This window comes from Podarcis liolepis (genome assembly GCF_965112155.1).
Source record: "Podarcis liolepis genome assembly, chromosome: Z".
In the NCBI taxonomy this organism is placed as follows: Eukaryota; Metazoa; Chordata; class Lepidosauria; order Squamata; family Lacertidae; genus Podarcis; species Podarcis liolepis.
In genome coordinates this window covers 35,192,372-35,217,632 of record NC_139570.1, presented here as the reverse complement: position 1 = coordinate 35,217,632, position 25,261 = coordinate 35,192,372, and the positions used below count along the sequence as shown (strand labels likewise).

Sequence of the window (25,261 nt, the reverse complement as noted above, 5' to 3'; positions counted from 1 at the left end):
AGGTGGGCATTCTAACTTGTGGAACAGTGTGAAGAGTCCTTTTTGGTTGATGAGGTCAAAGGCCTTCATCAGGTCTATGAAGGCAATGCACAACAGGCCTCTCTGCTCTTTTCTCCTGCAGCTGACACAGTGAGAAAATCGTGTCAGCTGCTGACCTCTGAGCTCTAAAGCTGCATAATGACCCGGGACAGACCCTGTCAGTGAGTGACTGTAATCTGTTGAGAACTACAAGGCTTTTCCCACAGGACAAAGCAAGGAGCTCCCACGGTAGTTGTTGCAGTCACGGCAGTCACTTTAGTTTTTGTAAAGGGTCACAATGCTGGAGTTGTGTATGATTTGTGGCATGGATCCTTGCCCCCAACATTGGAAGAGGAGGCCGTGGAGGTGTCACGAGGGAGGAATTGAGGCTGGCTTTCAGCACTTCTGTTAGGAATCCTTCCTGTCCTGGGGCTCTACCGCATGCCTGAGAGTTGATGGTGTTCTTCAGCTCATCAAGGGAGGGAGAGACGTCCAGCTCTTCCAAGACAGGCAGGGTCTGGATGCCGTCGATTGCTGTGTGAGCAGCCACATTTCCCCATCAGTACAGTTCTAGATAGTGCTCTGCTCATCGCTTCATCTGCTTGCTGTGGTCTGTGATGATCTCTCCTGGCAAGGTTTTCAAAGGTGCAGTTTTTCCTGACTGTTGGTTCAAAGGCTTTCCATCATGCCTTCGTACATTTTGCAAGTGTTGCCATCGTCAGCAGTGAATTGGATGCTCTGACACAGCTTTATCAGACGCTGTCCATTAAAAATTTATGCTCCAATCGTAATGTGATTTGTATATCTACTATATGTTTTGGAAAGTTGCCTGCCTGTTTGCTATGCATTTGGACACCTCTTAAGATACTGCAAGCAAATTTTACATGATGGTTCCCAAGACCAACGAGAAGGTTTTCATCTATGTCCTGATAAAATTAGACACCATTTTTAATCAAGATGGTGGACAAACCAAAAACCAATTTCAAAACTAAAATGATTCTCTTTTTTGTTTCTTAGACTTTCCAAGTATGAGGCTGTTACCCTTAAGTATTTTTATTATTATTATCTCTATTGGTTTATGGGTAGTTTTCATTTATATTTTTTCCAATTTAGGGCTTGCTTTTCTTGCTGATGTTCCCACCCCCTTTCCCCATAATCTCTCCCTGACCCTTTCTGTGTTCTCAATTAATGTCTGAAGGGCATTTCTTGAATGTGTGTGTTCTGAGATCAATAAAGCAATTACTTTTCAGTCCTAGCGTATAATAACCTGCAGGAAGAAAAAAAAACTGGGGAAAGAGTGGGCGAGGGAACCAACATTTCAGGAGGGGGGGGGGCATCAGGCTTGAAATATTGGCTACCAGTGCCAAAGCTTAAGAATAGGTTTCCATTATAGATTTATGTTATGTTACAGCTTTGAAAGAAGCATGCTGGAGTGGGGGGTGGGATACCTGGTACAGCCACTTCCACTGGAATGGAACGGCGATCTTGATGAGAATAGCAATGATCCGCGTGAAGTAAATGTAGCACACAATCTGTGAGCAGAGGGAAAGGATCAGAGTTAGCAGTCAGAACGACGGAGACACAGCCCTTGAGAGACTCACGCCCCACCAATAAATCAAAATCTCGCCAGGGATTTGGGGCAGAGCCACAGCGTACATAGAAAGCACACCCAACACACATTTAAAGCACATGAAAAATCAGTGTGGTGCAATGATCAGAGTCTTGGGCTAGGACCTGGGAGACCAGGAATCAAATCCCCACTCAGATTCATGAAGCTCACTGCATATGAACTTGCTTCCCAGCCTATAACCTACTTCACAGGGCTGTTGTGGGGATAAAATGAGGAGGGGGAGAACCATGTATGCTACCCTGAGCTCCTTGGAAATAAGGGTGGGATATAAATGCAATACACAAATAAACAAATGGCTTTCCCTCAAAGAATACTGGGAGCGGTAGTTTCCCCATCACATAGCTCAAATTCAGAATTCCCTTAACAAACTACAGCTCCCAGGATTCTTTAGGGGGAAACCATGCGATTTCAGTGTGCAATGGATGGGCTTTCTATGCATCTGTAAGTCGGCTGGGAATGCCTCTCACAAAGGTGGAATTGGAGGAATGGCAGCGCTTGATTTCCATCTAATCATTTGAGTCACAGCGAATCAACCTGTTACTAATTTTGATGGATCCCATTTTTGTTTCAATGGGCTGGTGCCTTCTAGGGAAGATAATTACCTCACGCAGGGACTGCCCAACAAGCATATTCTTCTTCTCCTGCCAGAGAGGCAAGGCATTTGGCAACAGTTATAACTGAAACCACCTCGTTTCAGAAAACTCAATGTGGCTTATGGTGGGTGGAGGGGCGGGGGTGGCGGCATCCAAGCAGACTTCCCATCCAGGCACTTACCAGGGTAGGACCAATCTAATACTCAATTCTCCAGGTCTCTCAGGGCAGTCTGTCCTTCACTGGTAGCTCAGTAGCAGAGCACACACAACGGAAGTTTGGGTGCCAATGAGCTTGCTGAGAGGGTTTTGCACAGGGTTAAAACAGAGCAACAGACTCCCAGATTCCCAGACTGTCCCTGTACCTTTGACCTATGGTGCTAACCTTCCTATCTCTTTAATGTTAGACTGATACATCCTAGGCTGCATCCTGTTTGCAATTTCCTCCTTCTACTTCTCTCTCTCAAGAGGTAATCTTTGATCTATTCTGTGAGAACAAAGGATACAGCATGGCTGTCTTTGTCTTCTCTAGATTAGTGAGTTAGCTTAGAACTTGAAACCATTTCCAACCAAGTGACAAGCTTCCTATAATAAACAACTTTGCTGTTTTCTTACTGTACAAGCATCTCAGTGTGTGTGACTGCAGCAACTGAAGTCTACCCTCTGGCAAGAGACACAAGCCATGCTCTGCACACTGGAAATTCTAACAGCACATGATTTGCACACAGAAGGTCCCAGGTCCAATCCACATGGGCATTTCCAGGTAGGAGTGGGAGAGGTTCCCTGCCTGAGACCCTGGAGATCTGCTGCCTATCAGCACAGACAATATGGAACCGGGGCTCTTTACAAAGCAGTTCCCCTTGGTCCCTTGCGGATGTTCACAGAATCACAGAACTGTAGCACTGGAAGGGACCCAAAGGGTCATCTAATGCAATCCCCTGCAATGTGGATGAACTCCCAACTCCAATTACTCCCCAGTCAGCCCAGCCAATGATCAGGGATGATGGGAGCAGTGGCCCAACAACATCTGAAGCCACCAGGTCAGTGAAGATTTAGCATTATTATTTATTAAATTTGTATACTGTTCGTCATCTGAATGCCACAGGGCAATTCACAACATAAAAATATAAAACGAAAACACAAAATACGTAATAAAACAAAAATACAACAAACCAATAATCCCCCTTCCTCAAACAGATTTAAAAGGGCATGGAATGTTAATCAGAAAAAGGACTAGTTAAAGAGAAACATTTTTGCCTGGTGCCCAAAGATACCGTATTTTTCTGTGTATAAGACGCCCCCCCATGCATAAGACGACCCCCCCTTTTAAACTCAAAATTAAGAAATCGTTATTTTACACATCAAGCAGAACAATTTTAATATGTTACTAAATATTCAGAGTACCGGCACCAGTGTAGCAACCCCCAAGATCACCCAAAGTTGTTGAGCATTTTTTCGTGAGATTACGGAAGTGGTAAGTGAAAAGACTGGCAGTTCCAGCAGCTTCTTCATGGCAGCCTCACGAAAGCAAGTAGTGTTTTTTTAAAAAAATAACAACAAACAAACAACAACCCCATGCATTCATCATCCATGTATAAGACAACCCCCTATTTCTGACTAAACAAATTTAGCAACACACATTGTCTTATACATGGAAAAATACAGTATATAAGGAAGGCACCAGGCAAGCTTCCCTAGGGAAAGACTTCCACAAAGCGGAAGCCACCGCAGAAAAGGCCTGTTCTTATGTTTCTAGCCTCTGGACCTCTCGTGGAAGAGGCACAGAAAGAAGGGCCTTGGATGATGGTCGGTTTATATGGGGAGAGGCAGCCCTTGAGGTATTGCGATGCTAAGCCATTTAAGTTTTATAGGTCAAAACGAACACTTTGAATTAGGCTTGGAAACTACCGTATTTTTCGCACCATAGGGCGCACCGGACCATAGGGCGCACCCAGTTTTTTGGGGGGGGAAATAAAGGGGAAAAAATTATTTTCCCCCCAGGCGCGGGGCTGGGGCGGGGGAAGCTCGAGCTTCCCCCGACCCCAGCCCCCAAACAGGCAGCTCTCTGCAAGCCGCGGGAGTGCTCCCGCTGCCTGCGGAGAGGTCCGCGAAGCCTGGGCGCGCTGCTCTCAGCGCGCGCAGGCTTCGGCATGCTGGCAGCTCTCCGCAAGCAGCGGGAGCGGTCCCGCTGCTTGCAGAGAGGTCCGCGAAGCCTGGACGCGCTGATCTCAGTGCGCACAGGCTTTGGCATGCTGGCAGCTCTCCGCAAGCAGCGGGAGCGCTCCCACTGCTTGCGGACAGGTCCGCGAAGCCTGGAGAGCGTGAGGGGTCGGTGCGCACCGACACCTCTCACTCTCCAGGGTTCAGTGAAAGCCTGCATTCGCACCATAGGACGCACACACATTTCCCCTTCATTTTTGGAGGGGAAAAAGTGCGTCCTATGGTGCGAAAAATACGGTAATTCGCAGCCAGTGCAGTTGTGTCAGAATTGGTGTAATATACTTAAACCATCTTGCCCCAGTGAGCAACCTGGCAACTGAATTCTGCACTAGCTTAAGTTTCCGAACCGTCTTCAGAGGCAGCCATACACACAACACGTTGCTATAATCTAACCGAGAGGTTACCAAGGCATAGGTGACAGAAGTTAGGCTACTCCTGTCCAGATAGAAGTGCAGCTAGGCTCCCAGCCAAAACTAATGGAAGGCACTCTGTGCCACCGACAGCACCTGAGCCTCAAGCAACAGCAATGGATCCTGGAGTACCCCCAAACTACGTAACCACTCCTTCAGAGGGAGTGTAACCCCATCAAGAGCAGGCAACCTCCCATCCATCTGGTCTAGGGAACTACCCACTAATAGTGCCTCAGCCTTATCTGGATTGAGCTTCAGTTTACTGGCTCTCATCTAGCCCATTATTGAGGCAAGACAATGATCCAGCTCATCCACTGCCTCACTTGCTGGTGTAAAGAAGAAGAAGAGCTATGTGTCATCATCATAATGATGATAACACATTCCAAAGCTCCAGATGACCCCACTCAGCGGTTTCATGTAGATGTTAAACAGCATGAGATATAAGGAGCCCCATAATGAAGGCTCCATGGAGCTGAACAGCATCCCTCAAGCATCACGCTCAGGAAATGGCCATCCAAGTAGGAGCAGAACCACTGCAAAGCGGTGCCACCATGGTCGATGGTATCAAAAACTGCTGAGAGGTTGAAGAGAATTAAAACCGACACATTTCCTCTGTTTCTCTCCTGACAGAGGTCATCCTATAGGACAACTAAAGCGGTTTCTGTGACAAAACTGGGCCTAAACCCTGACTGAAGTTGATCTAAAATATCAGTTTCCTCCAAGATTGCCTGGATCTGGTCTACCACCATTCGATCAAAAACTTTACCCAAGAAGGGGAGATTGGCAACTGGCCAGTAGTTACTCAAGATTTTCCAAATCCAGGGAGGGTTTGTTAAGGAGTGTTTTACCACTGCCTCCTTCAAGTAGACAGGGATTAACCCCTCTAGCAAGGAGACACCTGCCTGGCCCAGCCAACTGTCCCCTTCCTGCTAGTTTTTATCTAGCAGGGACAAGAGTGCAAGTGATCAACCTGACTGATTCAAGCATCTTGTCCACACCCCTCAGCCTTACTAATTGAAACTCATCCAACACAACAGGACTAGACAGTGCTCTGGACACTCCTTCAGATTCATCTTGACTCTGGTCAAGATCCCAGTAGATGCAAGCTATTTTATCAACAAAATGCTTTGCTAATAAGTTACAGCGAACTACCACCAGTTCTGCAACCTTCTTTGGGCGAGACAGTAAGAGGCCCCAGCACCACCCAGAAAAGCTCTGCCAGAAAGTACAATGAGGATGCAATTGCGGCAGCAGAGTATGCCTTCTTTGCTGCCTTAACTGCCACTAGATAGTCCTTACAAGTGTTCAATTGCATTGGACTAGTTTTCCTACACTTGTGTTTCAGCTGTCTCCTAGCTTGTTTCCTCGCCCTATGCTCCGGGATACACCAGGAAGCCCAGTGGGCTCCACATAGTGGGAGAGGGTGCTCAGGGGCAATCGTGTCAGTTGGAGCTTTGATGGAAGGGCCAGTCATATCAGCCAGAAAATCCTCCAGGGCCATCTGGAAACCCATTGGATCCATTAGCCTCTGAGGGTGGGCCATCCTAATAGGTTCCCTGCCTCTGCAGAGAGGGAAGAGTGCCTAAAATCTCAACAGGAGGTTACTTGTGAGATCTCCAAAGCATGGCGTCTATTGAAAGAGGCTATGCAGCTGCTTACTCCTGGCCCCAATGAGCAAGCAAGAGCAGTTCAGAAGCAGTGGAGGAGGGTTAGTCAGACGGTGCCAAAGTGTGGGACCAGCAACGAGGACTCCCCACTCACAGCTGCTCATGTCAAACTCCTTACCATGACGTAGTAGTGCCGGAACAGCTTCAGCTTTGCTAGGTTAATAGCAGCTGTGGAAAAAGGAGAAAGTATGGATGGTTGAAGACGGGAGGGGCAAGGTGGCAAAAGCTTGTCTGCAAAGGGAGAAAAATGTAGCATTTATGCAAATATTGTTGTTTAACCCAAAGGTCTCCAAGAGACTCAAAACACAAACCTCTGAGTTCCATGAGCTCTTGATGAACACACAAAAGTTTTTATCAAACCCTATCCACAACCCACATTCTGAGGAATGCAAGTGAAATGAAGTCAAGAAATATCAATCAAGTCATTTATCAATCATCAGTCACCACTGGAATTAGAAAATGCAAAATATAAGGAAGTAGAACAAGTGAAAATAATAGGGTATCATAATACTCTGTGCATGCCCAGGCCCTTGACTTCTTAGGCTCATGGTCCCTAATTAATTTTTTCATACCATACCTTGTAAACTTCTTTTCTACCCATGGCCCTTTTGACCCCTAGATCTTTATTCACCTCCTGCACAATCTCATATTGACCCTGTAGAAAACCCTGCACTTTACCATTTTAAAACAATGATACAACACACCTACAATTCAGTCTTCTCCAGGATAAACATACCCAACTGCTCCTGATAAGACTTGATTTCCAGGCCCCTTATCATCTGGGTCACCCTCCTCTGCACATGGGTGGCCATTAGGCTTAAGAATATTCACTACCTCTGCACTGGACCACATGCACGCGTGCACACACACACACACACAATCTCTCAGGCCAGAACCTATTCAGAAGGCCAAGATGCAGGGAGGTTGAAAGCCTGGGCTATAAATAAGCCAAAATTCTCTTTCCACCTGCCAAGTTAGCATTTGCTGGCTTCCGCCTTGCCAGAGACCCAAAGCCATGCTGGTTTCAAGGACAAGGTGTTGGGGCGCGGGACATGTGAGAGAGGAGTCCACAGAGTGCGGTGATGGAAAACAAGGCTAGCTGCAGCGCCATCAACTTAAGGGGGGGGGGGAGTGGAAACAGAGAAGCCTCTGCTGCAACCTGAAGGAGAGAGTGAAGGTTGAGAAACTGGCATTGCTTTGAGGAGGACAGACTCTCTTTGCCACGCAGAACAAAGTCCCTCGAATGAGGACACTGACTCGTCCTGCATTTTATGTTCACTGGGGACAAACCAAAACGGTCATAAGGATGGAGCAACTCTCCTATGAGTAAACACTGCAGTGTTTGAGACTTTTTAGTTTAGAGAAAAGGCAAGTAAGAGATGATTTGATAGTCTATAAAACAAGGCGTGTTATAGAGACACTGGACAAAGAAATGTCCCGCCCAATCCCCTTTCTCTCGCTCTCCTCTCCTCTCATTAACAATGGGAATCACAGACATCTTAAGAAAGTGAATGTTAGAAGGTCCAGGACAGATAAAAGGAAGGAGTTCCCTCATGCGGTGCATAGCTGACCTATGGAACTCACTCCCACAGGAGGCAGTGAGGGCCAGCAACTAGGAAGGCTTTAGAAGAGCACTGGACAAATTCATGGAGAATTCTATCAAGAGCTACTAGCCGTGATAGCTATGCTCTGCTATAACGCTTCTGAATACCAGCTGCTGGAAACCGCAGGAGGATAGAGGGCTCCTGTGCTCAGGTTCTGCTTCAGCGTTTTCCACAGGCACGTAGGGAAGCTCACAAGCTGAACCTGAACATGCCAGCGCTCCCCCCTTCTTATTCCCAGGTATTCAGAGGCTTAGCGGCCTCTGGGTGTAGGATGTAAGAGCACTGCTGGATCAGGCCACAGACCTATCAAGTCCAGCATCCTGTTCTCAGAGGGGCCAAGCAGGGAGCTCACAAGCAGGACGTAAGTGCCTCCGGCAGTGGAGGTAGCACACATCCATCACAGCTTGCAGCCGTACCCAGCCTTATCCTTCATGAATTTGCCCGATCCTCTCTTAAAGCCGCCTGAGTTCACTTCGATCTGTCAAAAGAAGATGACAGACCCCACACCAGCAGCAGCTAAGGCTCATTCCGGTAAGTCGTGCTGCGGCCATAATGGGACAGAGCCACACTCAATCATAAGGAGCAACATGGTTCCCATGACACATCCTCGCAGGTTAGTCAATGAGCATTATGACGAGGGAGCCCAGAGCCACGGCGCTGGTTGACTGGAAAGGCTAGGGAGAGATCTTCCCCACCCAGGACATGGCTCTTCTTATCGGCACAGCCAGGAACAGCAATCAATGGCAGATGGCGCAGCTGTCACACTTGGCTTGAGGGCATGAGGAGTGTGGCTTCCTGTTGTTCCCCTGACCTTGCCGAGGGCAAAGGGGGCACCAGCCTAACAGGAACCGCCATGCAATTTGCTTACAAAGCAGTCAAGAACTCTCCTGCAGAACAACTGTGAAAAGGGGATAATTTACACCGCACGGGTCTTGCCCAACACTGCGCAAAGAGAGATATATTTTCATTTGTCATTATTTTCAGAGACAAAAAAGAGGCCTCTCTGCATCAGAGACAGAGGGTTTTTTTTTTCAACCCAAGGGTCACATCCCCTCCTATTCTAAGTTTCTGAGGGTCACAAGCCAACGGTGGGCGGGGCCAATAGTAAAAGTGGGTGGAGCAACAAATGCTTTGGGGGGTTTTGTATTTTTTCCCAAAGTAATCCAGCAGTGTATAAGTCTTACAAAATGAATAAAATAGATTTATTTATTTCATAAAATGTATGCACTGCTTGATTCCAAGGCACCTTCCTGAAATCAACAGGCAAGGAGTTCCAAAGTGTAGATGCTGGATTGACAAATAAATAAATAAATAAATTTGTTTTAAACCGTTTTTTAATGCTATATTTTAAATTGTTGTGACCCACTCCTGAGATGCTAGGGTGAAGCACAGGTAGTAAGTGAAAAATTGTTGTAATCAGGTGCTTTGATTTGCAGTGCTGGCACTGAAGAAAAATTCTGGAGCGAGAAACTATGTTTTTATTCATTGTTTTTAGCTATTCAGTTAAAATGCTAGGAGAAAAACATTTATTCTAAAGCAAGAGAGAGAGAGAGAGAACTGGATTAAATATAAAGGGTCATGGGGAGAAGAGTGGAACAGTATACCGTGCGGTTATTCTGCATTTTTCTGTCGTTTCTTTTTTCCATTCCCACCTAGCCTCCCAATTAGTGGTGAACTGACTGAAGGGGGATGGGTTTTCTCTCTCTAGCCACCCTCTTCTTCCAAACTTTTAAGCATAAAGGAAAAGAGACAGCAGCAGGCCAGAGGGGTGGGTGAGAGAGAAAATCACAGAGTCCATTTATGACTCAAAGCTACCAGCCCAATTGCCTTTAGCCTCTTATTTTGGGAACATAATGGATTGTGATTCATTTGGTATGCTTAAAAAAGCGCAAGGTGAGGAGATGATAGCTAAAGAACTTGCCTGCCATTTCAAAGGTTGGGGTTTTTAATGACTTATGTTCCCCTGCAGAAGTAGCTCCTACTTGTTCTAATTTCAGTGTTGCAAGAAGTATGCATCTGAATACCTCCTGCAGACAGGCGCCTTGCATTGTCCTGATTAACAGGTCCTAGTGGGCTTGTCCAAGACCTACTTGCATGCTCACCTATGGCAAGTGCTGATTGTCTCCAGGCAACCAGGAACAGGGGCTTTTCTAAATGGCACAAGAGATTAGCTCCTCCCACTGTGCCCTCTCTTTGGGCTTTTTGGAGCACTGAAGACCACCAGACAAGCGTGGCTGGAGAAAAGAGTTTTAAGAATATAAGAAAAGGAAAAGGCCGATGGCCAATCTAGTCCAGCATCCTGTTCTCGCAGATGCTTGTGGGAAACTCACATGCAGGATTCAACCACAAGAGCAAGCTCCCCTCCTCCTGCGTTTCCCAGTAGCTGATTTTCAGAAGCATTGCAGCCTCCAAATTTGAGGCAGAGCATAGCATGTGGCTGGTAGCCATCGAAAGCCCTCTGTTAAATCCCCATCTAAGGCCAGCCATGTTGGTGGCCATCCCTGCCTACTGAGGGAGGGAGTTCCACAGTTTAACTATTGTGCTGTGTGAATAAGCCCTTTCTTTTATCTGTCCTGAACCTTCCAACATTCAGATTCATTAGGTGCCCACAAGTTCTAGCATTTATAAGAGAGGGGGGAAAACCTTCTTTCCACTTTCTCCATGCCACACATCATTTTATGAACTTTTATCGTGTTGTTTCGTACTTGCCTTTTATCTAAAGTAATGTCCCAAACACTGGAAGCTTTCTCTACAGTGAAGTCACCCCATCCCCACTATTTTGGTTGCCCTTTTCTGAACCTTTTCCAACTCTTGCAATATCCTATTTGAGGAGAGGCAAATGCTCCCTTTACCTGCCACACAGAGAGCTTCATTCAATTCAAAAAAGTCACCTTGACAGACACTTTCCCCTCCTTGGCCCCAGCATCATCTTATACTGGGCTCCTTCCATTTCTCTTTCCCAGCCTTTTCCTCTAATTTTATTGCTTGCCCTTGCAATGTGCCCAGTGGCGCTGAGCAAGGGAAGCACAGAGTTTGAGAAACCAGAGTAGGTGTTCTCTTACATGCAAACACCTCTCACAGTGCCTAGCAGACTATTTTTACAACGCTGAAAGAAGTCAACAGGAAGGGAGAATGTCCGGATGTCACTGAAGATGGGCAGTCTCAGCTTAAACTGGCAAGAGCAGGCATTTTCCAGAATATGCCTGCCAGTTATGAACAAAGGCAGCTGCCAAGTCAGACCACTGGGCTCATCTAGCTCAGTGCTGTCTACACTGACTGGCAGCTGCTCTTCCAGCCCTACCCAGAGATGCCAGGGACTGAACCTTTGGACCTTCTCAATGCAAGGCAGATGCGCTCTGCTGAACAACAGCCCTTCAGCTAAAAACAAAGCAAGATTCTAGTCCTCATCATCAGTTCTGAATAAATAGGAACATAGAAAGCTGCATAAACAGAATCAGAACATTGGAGCCCATCTAGCTCAGTACTGTGCTCACTGACTGGCAGCTGCTTTCAGGCAGGGGGTCTTTCCCTGGCCCTGCCTGGAGATGCCACCGAGCTATGGATGTAGGAATAGAATCAACCAACTTACCTTCATGTTTATTTATTAAGTTTGACCTCCGTTTCCTTCACTGAAATATGAAAAGGGAGAAGCAGAATACCTGGGACGGGCCCCTTTTCCCTATGAAATCACCCCAAGGGAAACCTAGACTGCTCCTCCTTGTGGCTTTCCTTCCACCAGTCTACTAGTGTGATTTGATTCCAAAGGATAACTGAGGCCCTCCGAACTGCTGCATTAGGAATTCTTGCTTGCTGTTGCTGGTACCGTTTGCACTCTCTCTCCCCCCACCTTATCGCCACATTCATTTACTACATCTTTTATTATTTCATTATCTGCTGGGCTCCTGGCAAGCCGCCTTGGGAGATGCACTTGCACAAAATGGCAGGCTATAAATATTTTTTAATAATTTAAAGCAAAAGCCCTCCAGGCTGCCAGCTTCAATGCAGGAAAGGTACACCGTAAATCAACCACCAGACAACTCTGGATGCAGACGCCCATCTCTCTCTCTCTCTCTCTTTCGCCAGCATCGACCGTGGGGTGCACATTTGACTGGCCAAATATTTCACCGGCAGACCTATCCACCCTTGAACCAAGAACATAAAAGTTTATGTGATCAATTTTGCGAAGAGCGTTTCCTAAATATCTGCACAGGGATTTTACTTCTTAAATAAAATGCATCAAGCAGTCTAGCATAACGGGCTCTAGCATGGGCTCACAAGACATTAAATATGCATATATATATATATATATATATATATATATATATATATAAAGTAGAGAGTTGGGGGGAGAAACGCAGAGTCAAAGTGACAGCAACGTGTTTGCATGAAGGTCACAGATCACAGATTTATAGAATCATAGAGCTGGAAAGGATGTCAAGGGTCATCTAGTCCAACTCTCTGCAATGCAGGAATCTCAACTAAAGCACCCAAGACAGATGACCATCCAACCTCTGCTTAAAAACCTCCAAGGAATGAGGGTCTACCATCTTCTGAGGGAGCCATTCCAATTTCCAACAGCTGTTACCAACAGAAATTTCATCCTAATGTTTTTAAAATCTCCTTTCCTGTACCTTGAAGCCATTGGTTTGGTCCTAACCTCCAGAGCAGGAGAAAACAAACTTGCTCCATCTTCCATGTGACAGCCCTTTGGATATTTGAGATGGCTACCATATCTCTTCTTAGCCACCTCTTATCCATGTTAAACATACCCAACTCTCTTAATGATTCCTCATAAGGGTTGATTTCCACACCCTTGAACATCTTCGTTTGCCTTCTCTGCACACGTTCCAGCTTGTCAATAGCTTTCTTAAATTATGGTGCCCAGAACTGTACATAGTACTCCAGGTGTGGTCCGATGAAGGCAGAACAGAACAGTACTACTACTTCCTTTGATCTGGACACTAAATCCTTTTCAAATGTACTACTAGTAAGCCAGGTGTTCCCCATCTTATATTTGGTGCAGCTGGTTCTTCTTGCCAAAGAGCAAAACCTTTCATTTGTCCCTATTGAAATTCGTTTTGTTAGTCTGGGCTCAGCTCTCCAATCTGTTAAAGTCATCTTGAATCCCAATGCTGTCTTCTGCGGCATTAGCTACCTCTCCCCAGCTTGGTGTCATCTGCAAATTGGATGAGCATCCCCTCAATTCCTTCATCCAAGACACTTTTGTCCAGGATGATAAGGAATCCTTAGTGAACGCTTTTTGGATTCAGTCAGTCAACCAGCTACAAATCTACCTAACAGTTACCTCACCCAGCCCACAGTTTACCAGCTTGTCAACAAGAATATCATGGGGCACTTTGTCAAAAGCCTTACTGAAATCAAGATACACTACACCCACAGCATACCCCTGATCCACCAAGCTTGTAACTCTATGACAAAAGAAATATGATTCATGTGGCATGACTTATTTTTGAGAAACCCATGCTGGGTCTTAGTAATCACAGCATCTTTTTCTAAGTGCTCACGGACTGACTGTTGAATTATATGTTCTATGACATTTCCTGGTATCAACGTCAAGCTCACTGGTAGGTAGCTACATGGGTCTCCCTCCCTTATTTTTAAGTTGGGGACATTTGCTCACCTCTAATCCTCTAGGTCTTCACCTGGTTTCCAAGAATTCTCAAATATTATAGACAGAGACTCTGAGCGTATACCTGCATGCTCCTTTAGTTCCCTTGGGTATAGGCCTTGCACATTTGAGCCAAGTGTTCCCTTAACACCTCTTTTCCTACCTTGGGCTGCAGCTCCATCTTTCCTTTCCTTTTTCTGTTATCATAAGGTTGGACACTATTGCTTTTGGGTGAAGACAGAAGCAATGTAGGCACTGAGCAGTTCTGCCTGTCACCCAATTATATTTCTCCATCTTCACCATGCAGAGGACCTACTATTTGCTTATTCTTCTTGCTTTAAACATAGCCAAATACACCTTTTTTATTATTCTTAAGCCCTCTTGTAAGCCTGAGCTCATTCTGAGCTTTGGCCCATCTGACCTTCTCCCTGCAACTACTGGCTACTCCTGTATACTCCTCCTCCATGAATTCCCTGTTCTTCCATTTCTTGCACATGCCCTTCTTAAATCTCAGCTCATCTGGAAGCTCCATATGCAGCCACACTGGTTTCTTTAGATGCCTCCCACTTTTCTTTCTTGTTGGAATTGTCTGCATTTGTGCCTTCATTATTTCACCTTTAATAAACTCCCATCCATCTTGGACTCCCTTCTCTTTGAGTATTTCTGACCATGGGATCTCATCCAGTAGCTAGCTCCTTAAGCTTTTGAAATCAGCCTTCTTAATGTCCAGAGGGCATGTCTAATTACATAGAGTTTTCCCTTGCCTCTGTAATCATGAAACCCAGGAGGTCATGATCACTTCCTCCCAAGTTTCCCAGTACTTCCACTTTGTCAATTAATTTCTCCCTGCTGATGAGGTCCAGGTCCAAGATAGATGATCCTGTTGATACTTCTTCCACCTTCTGGGAAATTAAATTGTCAGCAAGGCAATGGAGGAATTAGTTGGACCTTATGTTCTTGGCAGAGTGAGTTCCAATAGGTTATCAGGGAAGTTGAAGTCTTCCATAACTACTATAGCTCTCCTTTTTGAATGTTTGGTAATCTGCTCTAGGAAGGCTTCATCCGAGTCTTCAGGTCCCACACTGAGTTCCTGGCATCTCCGTTTAATAAATAAAATAATGATGATAATAATAATAATAATAATAATGGCTCTAGTATCAGGAATGGGAAGGGCTCTCTCAGCCTGAGAAAGCAGCTGCTGGTCAGAAGAGGTAATCCTGAGCTAAAGAGGCCAAGGGGCTGTCTTGACATAGGCAGCTTCATATGTCTGAATGTTGCATCAGTTGACACAGGCTTCCTAATAAATCTTAAAAAATAAATATAATAACAGAAGTAGCGATAGGAGCTAAAGATGGCAAACACCGTCTTGAGAGGCATGTCCCCTTTCTCTCTAGTTCGGTGGTTCTCAAAGTGGGCTGCACTGCCACCTGGGCAGTGGGATTACCTAAGAGGCAAGGGGGCAGCAGGGGGTACTAAAGGTGTAAATGACTATCAGATTTTGAAAAGCTGGGAACTACTGATTTTGCTGGATACAATTAATAGGTTTGAAGTCTCACTACACAGTGAGAAAATCTGAATGCCCTTAAAAAAGATCAACAAAATGCCAGCATGAGGTGGGGGCAGGAAGGGACTGGACTTGTGTAGCTTCACTCCCCACAATAGTTTTATGGGGAGTAGGAGCTCAATGGTAATGAACAGCTTACCCTTCCCATCTGTTGCAGAAGCCTCCTGCAAATGTCTTATTGACCTAGAAGAGAGAATTAAGGTGAATTGGTAAGGAGACACCATCTTATGAGTTCAAGTCAATAGATGCTCAGAAAAGAAAAAAATGGCAACACCAACCAACCAGAAGGAGGCACACAGACTGCAATGGGCTTTATGCAAGTGAGGAGCATCCTCTGCTGGCTAGGAAAACTTGCTGCAAGATTCCCTGGACCAGCCAGGCATGCAAGACAGACAAAGGCAGTTTTGAAACCAAACACACACAGAGAGAGAATCTTTTGACGTATTAGGTTTAATCTATTTGGTATCAAAGGAATTAGAGACAGTTATCAAGGCAGAGTAAAAACAAGATGGTGGGTGGAGTAAGTATTACTTATTTAAAGCATTTGTACCCTGCTCTTCTTGAGCCCCAAAGATTCCCAGAGAGGCTTAACATGGCATCAATTCATACAAGACAGTCCCTGCCTGCAGGCTTACAAACTAAAGGCCATGACACAAAAGGAAAAAGGGACAGGGAAGGTAGAGGGAGAAAGAGACGAACTTCACATCACACTCACAATAGTTGCCCTTGCTGGTACTCACCATACAACTGGGAAGAGGATGGCGCCGCAGCAGAGCAAGTCGACCAGGAAAAGGATCTCTTTCCAGAGACCATACTCCGTTGTGCCTTCTTCTGTTGACTCAATGATGATGTAGGCTACGTTGGCCAGGACCTGGTTAGAAGGGCAGCAAGCAAGACATCAGTCACTTGAGCATCTGGAAACCCAAGCCTTATGAAGAACAGTTGAAGGAGTTGGGTATGTTTAGCCTGAAAAAGAGGAGACTGAGAGGAGATATGATGGCCATCTTCAAATATCAAAAGGGTGGTCACAGGGAAGATGGAGCCAGCTTGTTTTCTCTTGCTCTGGAGGGTAGGACCCATACCAATGAATTCGACTTACAAGAAAGGAGATTCTGACTAAACATCAGGAAGAACTTTCTGACAGAAAGAGCTGGTACACAGTGGGACAGGCTCCCTCTGGAGGTGGTGGGCTTCCCTTCCTTAGAGGTTTTTAAGCAGAGGTTGGATGGCCACCTGTCATGTATGATGGATTTGAGACTCCTGCATTGCAAGGGGTCGGACTAAGCAACCGTTGGGGTCCCATCCAACTCTAAGATTTTATTATTCTTGCCTTTGTTTCATGTAACATTCCTAAGAATCCGGGTTGGGGGTCAATGATGACTTCATAAGCTCATAAAGGGTGTTCAAAGAACTCAGAAGTTCTTAGTTCATAAGTGCAACACAGCACACCCCTGCAGGGAAGGTCAAGGCCTCACCTGGAGTGGAATGACAATCATGAAAATCTTCTTGTCCTTGTCAGAAAGGATGTGCTTAATGAATGCCCAGCCTGTGCCAATGAGAGCAATGGTGATGAAGAGCAGAGCCCCCTTCAACCTGGTGAAAAAATAAATTAAGTTAAATTGGCATCAGCAGGGGGAGTAAATGCTTCCTTGAACAACTGTTTCAGAAACTACATGCATGAAAACGAAGAAGAAAAAACCATGCCCATGTGATGTTGATAGTGCTCTACAGAGAAACTGATCAATCTTTATGTAAATGTCACTAGGGATTTCAAAAACATGTTATTTAATTTCTGTGCTTACACACCAAGCCATCTCAACAGGAGAAAGCAATTTAGGAAAATTAATCAATTAACTAGCAAAATGTACACAAAGGCACATATCAGAAGCACAGGAGAACACCAACCACATCTGCTTAAGGGTTACAGAAATGGGGTTGTATCCAGTGCTGGTCTTACTCAGAGTAGGTGCACTGAAAATATTGAATGTGACCAACTTCGGCCCCTTAATTCCAATGGGTCTACTCTGAGTTAGACTAGCATTGGCAGCAACCCCAGAATATAAAACATAATAAGGTAATCAGAAACAATATTATGAGTGTATATAGAGCAGGTGGCTTTGGCCCTCCATACATTTTTGGACTACAATTCCCATCATCCCTGGCCAACACTGTTGCTGGGGCTGTTGAGAGATACAGTTCAGGAACATCTGGAGGGCCAAATGTTCCCAATACAGCCAATACAGATGGAGGTGACAAAATAACTATTCTTGCACCTACAACGATTGGTACAGACATCAAGCAGGACCAACTCGGTGCTCCCCATGACCAATCATCTAAGGAGGAGAGGACCCACACACTCCCCTGGCCAGCCTCTGTGGAGGTGGCAAACCACATGGCGGACAGCATCATGGTCCACATACTTACAGGTGAGTGATGTAGTAGACAACAGCCCAGCCTTCGATGGGGAAACCTTGAGAGGAGATGTAGTGGTAATCAATCTGGAGGGGGAAAGGGCAGGAGTGATGTCAAAAGTGTGCAGCCAGCCAATAATCAAGAAGTATATGAACTTTGTTAAATAAATAAATATACCACCCAATGATTTGAAGATCTCACTGCCTTTTCTACATTTGTACGCACAGCTCATAATCATCAGTTTCATGTAAGACAGTTTTTTTTCTTTGTTAGTTGCAACTAAAAAAACAAACAGTGGTTACTTACTGCATGGAAGACTAATGAGAGGGACTTGGTGAAAGGAAGAGCAGCCATCAGCCAGTGGATCTTGAACACATCAGCCCTGAAACAAAGGCAAGAGGGAAAGTCAGAAGAGAATAGTCCTGCTGACACTCTCCTGATAGATAATAATAATAATAATAATAATAATAATAATAATAATAATAATAATATCTATAATACGAAAGGCGAGTTTGAATCAAAATACTGTAGCAACAGAGCCCACTGACATCTACTGCTTTTTATTAAAATACTGTTACCCTTTCCTGGCAATGAATATTTATAGTTACAGGTATGCGCAGCAGGAAATAATAATGTATGCAAGACAGTTTTGATTCTCTCTCTCTCTTTCAGGACCAAAGTAAGGCGCTTATTTACGACAGTTTGAAAACCTATCTTGGTACGGCTACCCACATGGAAACAGCCAATTTCTGGAAGAGTGAGGAAGGATCTCTTTGGGGAGGTGGGCATGTGGAAACTGATGCTTGCTGAGAAGCCCTGAGACCTGAGGGCATAGGGTGGCATAAAAATTTAATAATTTAATTTAATAAATAATAATAATAAATAAAAGAGTGCAAAACAGCCCTGCTGGACCACGCTAGCAGCCCATCTAGTCCAGCATCCTGTTCTCGCAGCGGCCACCCAGGAGCCCATGCAAAACCTGCAAGCAGGGCCTGAGCACAACAGCATCCTGCACATCTGTGATTTCCAGCAATTGCTATTCTGAAGCATTACTGCCTCCAACCATGGAGGCAGAGCATAGCTATCAGGGTTAGTGCACACTGATAGCTTTAGTCTCTTACACAGCAATGCAGGCTTGCTAGGGGCAAGACAGAACAGGAGGTCTTTACAGGTGACTGGTGGCCAAGTCTTGCACACATCAACCCCGACCCTGGATTTCAGAGGGATATGTTGAGTTGATTGACATATATCTAAGATGTATGAAACAGATCTCACATCTGAGCACCAACTGTTGAAAACTATGCATTGTGGAGCCAAGAGTATATATGCTCTTTTAAACTGATGGATTTTATGTTTGCATTTATCTATTTGATTGCAGAAATTTGGCTCTCTCTGAATGAGTGGCTGCTTTGCTGAGGATCCCCACTTTACCTGCGTTTCCGAAGAGTGTGGATCCACACGGCTCCAAAGATGAAGAAGAAGAGGGCCATGGAGATGTAGAGCTTAGGGAGAGGGATCTCTCCTGCTGAGAGGTAGCTGCTTGGATTCTTCTCCATAATCTCAATCTGGAAGCAGACAAAGCATTGCACTATTAGCATCGTCATTTACTGAATGTGTATACACCACTCAACTGCCAAAGCTGCATCTAAGCTGCTTGCAAGCATAAAACTCATTATTTAAAAAACTGGCACATTTGATCAAAATAAACATTCACGCTATACAATGTTAATTGTTATCTCTGTTCAATCCTGTTTTCCCATCATTTTTCTTTAAACCAATTCAAGAATCAAGAATCTAGATGTTGACCACTAGTGATGAACCATGTGTTGTAGATATTACTGTGAATTTACTAGGCTATGTTTGTGATGTACAAATGACATGAGAAGATTTGGTCTGTTTATTTCTATCATTTATTTTTTCCTACGATTCCTGTTTATAAAACCCAATAAAAAGTTATTCAAAAAATAAAATTAAAATAAGCACCAACAATTAAAACATGCAATAAAACAAGACAAATGTAAAAGGAAAAAACCGTGTAGCAATTAAAGCAGTTTTAAAAAGAGGTTCAAGCCAGGAAATTAGGAAAATTGAAAAAGAGGTATCAGCATGGAGAATTCAGATCAGCAGAGGTTGCTCCATTTGGGTGAACTGTCCACTGCCCCACCAAACTCTGTCTGCTCCTAGCCAGCCCCCACGTGCCTGCCATATTGATTAGAACCAGTCCAGAGAGTGACCCTAGTTGTCAGTTTTCTCCTCCTCCTTGGTCTGTTTTGCCCCTTGTAGAATTCAGGAGGGGGGAGGAGAAGGAGAATAAAACCAGAATCAGTTGGCTTCACCTGGTATGGTTCTGGCTCCGCCAACCACTAACTCTGGCTGGGCACGTCACTGGCTGTAGCTCCCTGCCTTCCACCCCACCAGTCCCAATGTATGGCAATTGCTGCCAATTTAGATGGTGCGCCTGAGATACCATGGGGCATTTCTAGCCAATAAATATTTTGGATGTCCTTCTCACACTCTCCCAAAGCAGTCCAGAACACCAGGAGGGAGCTGGGTGGGTGAGGAGTCTGGGTTCAAAGCAAAAAAAGGAAACTAAAGCCCAACTCACATCAAGAGTGAAGAGGAGCTGCTCATTCTTCGGGACACATTTGTGAAAATACAGACTGTAGAGGCCTTCTTGGTTTTCTGAGCTGATGTTGAAGGAGAACTGAGAAGAAGAAAGGAAATGTCAACAATCTGTGCAAATGTTCACGAGCCATTCCACTTTAAAGTAGTCCAACTAAGCTAAACAATTGTTTAAGAATTGGTGCCTGAGTTTGATTTTTTTCCTCTGCCCTCCCTGTTCCTTTTCCCTTTTGTCTTATGGTTTTGTTTCCAGATATATTTTTTTTAAGAGATTTTCAAAGTATTACAAAATAAAAAGAAAAAAGAAAAATACAAAATAAAAATAGTTAAAAACAATTCAATCTTTCAATGACTTATCTTTCATTTGCTTGTTTCCCGGACCTCCTCACGCCTCCCTTTTCTGTATTCCAGTTCAGTTTGTTAGTTCAGCAAATCCCTCCCCTCTTTGTTTATCCTAGTCTTCAATCTTAAAATATTGTAACATTGGATTTTTACCTATTAATAGTCCATTTTCTCATATTCCCTTTAACATTACAGCTGTAAACCACTTAGTTTCTATCCAACATCATTCTAACATTCATTAATTTTACAATATTTCTGTAAATAGTCTTTAAACTTTTTCCAATCTTCTTCCACCGACTCTTCTCCCTGGTCTCGGATTCTGCCAGTCATTTCTGCCAATTTCCAGATTGTAAGCCCGTGGGCACTGATTGTATGTAAGCCACAATGGGAGGCTTTCTGGGGTACAAATGCCCCGAATAAATAATAAATAGCCCCGACTCTAAAACCAACTTCTTGCTTTCAGCTCAGCATTATTAATTTTTATACTGCTTCTGGCCAAGAGAGAAGCTTCCAAGCAGCTTACGAAACTGAGTTACAAATCGATGAGTGCTCTCCCAAGTGATGCTATCAGAACAGAAGGACCAGACTTTTAAGACTGAGATTATTGTAAAAGAAATTATGGCTGACTCTGAAGATGGTTTGGAAACTTTAAACAGTGGGAGAGAGAGAAAAAGGAGGCAGCCCAGGTGTTGGTGGAATCCAGAGAGATGGAATATGGAACACTGATTATGCACCAATGGCACTGGCTTCCTGCCCATTTCTCACCATCACTGATCTGTACACCACCTTTACACAGTTAAAACAATACTAATGGCAGCTTAGCACACTGAAGAAGTTGAATAATTCACTTTAACCATCACAAAAATGTAAAAAAAAAAAATTAAAGTCATGAACAATAAATGAAAACATCTCAACAAGTGGACACCAAAATCAAGCAACCCCCATGTAATTCATAACAATAAAGATACAAAGAACTGTAATGACATAAATGGAAAAAATGAAGCATTTCCAAAATTTCGGACTTCTGGGCCCCAAGAAAGGCTTTTGAAGCAGATTTTGGTGATTGTTCAAGTTTAAGATGGAGAAAGTTGTATTTTAGGCAACTTCCAGCAAAGCAGACACTCACGCACCCGACTTATGTTTCAGGAGCACTGACCTGGAATGAATAGTGACCATCTTTGCTCTGGATGGGATGTGTCTTCTCTGGCGGCAACTGGATCAAGGAGCAATTGAGACAAAATCAAGCTATTGCCAATTCATTAGGAACAGATTGAATTCATCAAAGAAAATGCTGATTGCAAAACCCTCATCTGCGCAGCCTTAAGATATGCAAAAAGTTGTTGTTAACTGAATTTGTATTTCACCCTTCAAGCCCAGGGTGGTAAACAGGCACACAATTTAAAATTAAAAACAAGCAAAAGCAGATCAAAACATTCTAAAAACAATTACAATCAAAAACATTGAAAGGGGAGTTAGTTAAAAACGGCTACCTATCTGTTTCTAAAAGAAGTTACAGCTAAAAAGGGTTGCCAGGAACAGGGTTCCTCAGTTTGGGTAAACAGAGCTGTTTTCAAACCCCTCCTGAAATTGAATATTGACAGAGAGGCATACACACCTCACTAGGGAGGGCATTACATGGGGGCGGGGGGAGACATAAAAAAGGTTCTGCTGCTCCTGCCCTGTGAACTGCAGTCATATAAATGCCGTGTTACACAGCGCAACAGCATTAAAGTTCTGACCATCCCCAGAAGTGTCCAATGCCAGGGATGGCAAACCTGTGTTTGTCACTAGGTTCAAACTTTCCTTCAACTCTATGATGCTGTGATTCATCCCTGTACTGGCTGCGCAAAACGTGATGAACTCTCCTTCACTGGAGGGTTTTTCAAACGGAGGTTGGGTTCCATCTGTCATGGATTCTTTAGCTGTGATTCCTGCATTGCAGGGAGTTGGAATAGATGAATCTTGGGTGATCCCTTCCAGCTTCACAGTTCTATTATCCTACGACTTTTTTTAGATGACAATTTCAGTATTTGGCTCTCCCCTTTCCCCTTATGCTCTTCACATTCTTTGGATGGTGTACTTGTTCTTACATTTTTCTGTTTTGTGTATGTCCATTCTGTTCCTAGTTGCTACATATTCTTAATAATCATCATCATCATCATCATCAAAATAAGGCAACAGCCTCTTACCTGGAGTTCTGTCACATTTTGCTTGGATTGTGGTTGCTTAGGATCTAGAGGCATAAAACACACAAGAGTGAGAACAGGGACCTTGGTCATTTACATAGTGGTCTGCACTACTGAGACCATCAGTCCTATGTGCTCAGTGCTCTCATGCTACCAGCTATGATGGCTATGCCCTGTATCTGTAACTGGAGGCAGCAATGTTCCTGTGTATCAGTTGCTTGCGTCCTGCTTGTAGCTCTCCCATATAGGTCTCCCAGTGATTAGCCACTGCGAGAACAGGATGCTTAACGAAGATGGGCCCCTGTCAGCAAAAGGTTTTGATTTCCCCCAGTAAAAGAGATCCAAGAAGGCTAATTCTGGCATTTTCTCCTGCAGGTTCTGTACAGCCAGGAGGGCTAACCACCACTGACAGACAACAAGGCCAAATCCATTTCTAAAGTCACTGGAACCAGTAGCTGCATTGCGGTAGTGATCTCTACTGACAGGCCATTGGCATGCACCTTTTCCTGATAAGACACAGGACTGTGATATAGAGCATGCAAATGAAGCTGTTCATTAAATTAATGGCCAGCCATAAGTAGGAGAGACTTACCTGAATTCTGCTTGCTTCCCACATTCACACTCCCATCAGTGTCATCAAATATAATTTCTGGCAACTGGGGAATATTGGATTTGGGCTTGACTTGCACACTGGGGAGAAAGAGGGAATGCTTTAATAGCACAAAAATATTTATATGGGTAGAAAAAATATATGAGATGACATTGGAACCCTGGAAACTGATGCCTTATGCCGTCAGAACACTGGTCCATCTAGGGCAGAACTGTCTACAATGACTGGCTCTCCAGGGTTTCAGGGCCAAGCTTGGGTGTGTAGAAACCAGCCTATTATATACAGGGTGAGTCCTTTAAAAGAGGCCTGCACCTAAAGCAAGGTAGATTTCAAATAGAATGGCATAAAGTGTGGAACGTAGAGATTAATGATAAATTCATGTGTGCTATCAAAGAAGGGGAATATGGAAGAGAAATTATATTGAGGAAATATGGAAGGCATTTGTGGAATTTGTACTGTTAAAGCAGAAAGGGGTCAAACTATCTCAGAAAGTGTTAAATTTTTGGAAACTTGGAAAATTATGATAAATAATGGTCTCTGGTGCAGGGTGCACATTTTTTGTACTATTATTATTCATTATTGTTGTTTTTTTAAAAAAATAAGAAAAGCTCAGGGGGCAGAGCACCTACCTTGTATGCAGAAGGCCCCGGGTTCAATCCCTAACATCTCCAGGTAGTGTTGGGAATGTCCATCCTACTGCTTGAAAACCTGGAATGCTGCTGCCAATCAGTGTAGACAATGCTAAGCTAGATGGACCTTGCATATGTTCCTAAACGTCATATCCGTTGCACTGCCCACCTTTATTTCTGGCCCCGCTCACGACTGTTATGGGGCCCTTGGAATGTTTCCCAGGAGGGAATGAGGCCCCTGGGCTGTAATTTTGTTTCCCATAGCCTATGCTTTCTGTTACAGGTTCCAAATTGGGGGTGGAGGGTGAGAGAATGGAGAGATATGAGAAGCGTCTCTTACATCTTCTTTGTGAAGTCCAGTATCAGACGGGTGACTGAGATGTCATGGTCTGGTGTTTTATTCAAAATGCAATATTCCATTTCTTCATCCTGGAGAAGAAGGAGTAAGCAAAAACTGATGATTCTAAACACCTGCCACCTTCTTGCATCAGGGGAGGAAGTAAATGGCCTATGGAGTTTGCTTGTCAATATTTTTATTATTATTCATTCTTTATTCTGAATTCAAACAAGGAACACATAAAACCAGAACAAAGGACAAAAATCAAATTACTTGCAAATTTCTCCAAACAGATTTAAGAGGGCATAAAGGCCAGAAAGTTGTTTATATATTTATTTATTTATTTAATGAAACATACGTACTGCTTGCTTGTAAAAAAACAAGCAAACCAGAGATATTGGGCGACATGAGGAAAGAACAAGAGCCACCCAAAGCATCTAATGTGGGTACGGGAACCTGTGACCTTCTAGGTCTTGTTATCGACTACAAATGTAATACAAAATTCCATCATTTGCTGCATAGTTTTCGAGTTCTGTTTGCCCTCTCAAGGTGCGCAGATAATGAGTAAGCTTCTCAGAAACTGCCATAATTACAGCAATTTTTGGTACCAGTTCTCTATAACTGACAAGACAATTTTCTATCATTGAGAAGTAACTAGGCATGCTCTGACCATCAAATAAGTGATTACAGGTTTGCAAACACTCCTGGCATTTTCTCCATCTATATAGATAATAAACATAGTTTAGGATCCTATATTTCTCTCTCTCTGCTACTTCTGTCTGAAAAGGCTC

General features: G+C 44.2%; 1 protein-coding gene across 4 annotated transcripts in view; it reads right to left on the bottom strand.

Moving 5' to 3' along the window:
- Positions 1-25,261, bottom strand: part of GPR107 (G protein-coupled receptor 107) — a 48,734-nt gene that overhangs the window by 8,158 nt on the left and 15,315 nt on the right. For 2 of the 4 annotated variants that reach the window (XR_014521384.1, XM_083485196.1), the window contains exons 4-16: positions 24,474-24,562; positions 23,487-23,584; positions 22,898-22,941; positions 21,865-21,921; positions 20,350-20,448; positions 19,176-19,309; positions 18,051-18,126; positions 17,757-17,830; positions 16,808-16,925; positions 16,073-16,203; positions 15,472-15,515; positions 6,654-6,703; positions 1,467-1,550 (exon numbers count right to left, since the gene is read on the bottom strand). Coding sequence is in view for 1 of the 4 variants with exons in the window: in XM_083485196.1 (XP_083341322.1) it covers positions 1,467-1,550; positions 6,654-6,703; positions 15,472-15,515; positions 16,073-16,203; positions 16,808-16,925; positions 17,757-17,830; positions 18,051-18,126; positions 19,176-19,309; positions 20,350-20,448; positions 21,865-21,921; positions 22,898-22,941; positions 23,487-23,584; positions 24,474-24,562 (1,098 nt within the window). In the remaining 3 variants the exon portion in view is untranslated. Of the gene's footprint in view, positions 1-1,466; positions 3,522-3,726; positions 4,143-4,694; positions 6,704-15,471; positions 15,516-16,072; positions 16,204-16,807; positions 16,926-17,756; positions 17,831-18,050; positions 18,127-19,175; positions 19,310-20,349; positions 20,449-21,864; positions 21,922-22,897; positions 22,942-23,486; positions 23,585-24,473; positions 24,563-25,261 lie in introns of all 4 variants that reach the window. The other 2 variants (XR_014521385.1, XR_014521386.1) reach the window with 2 other exon arrangements.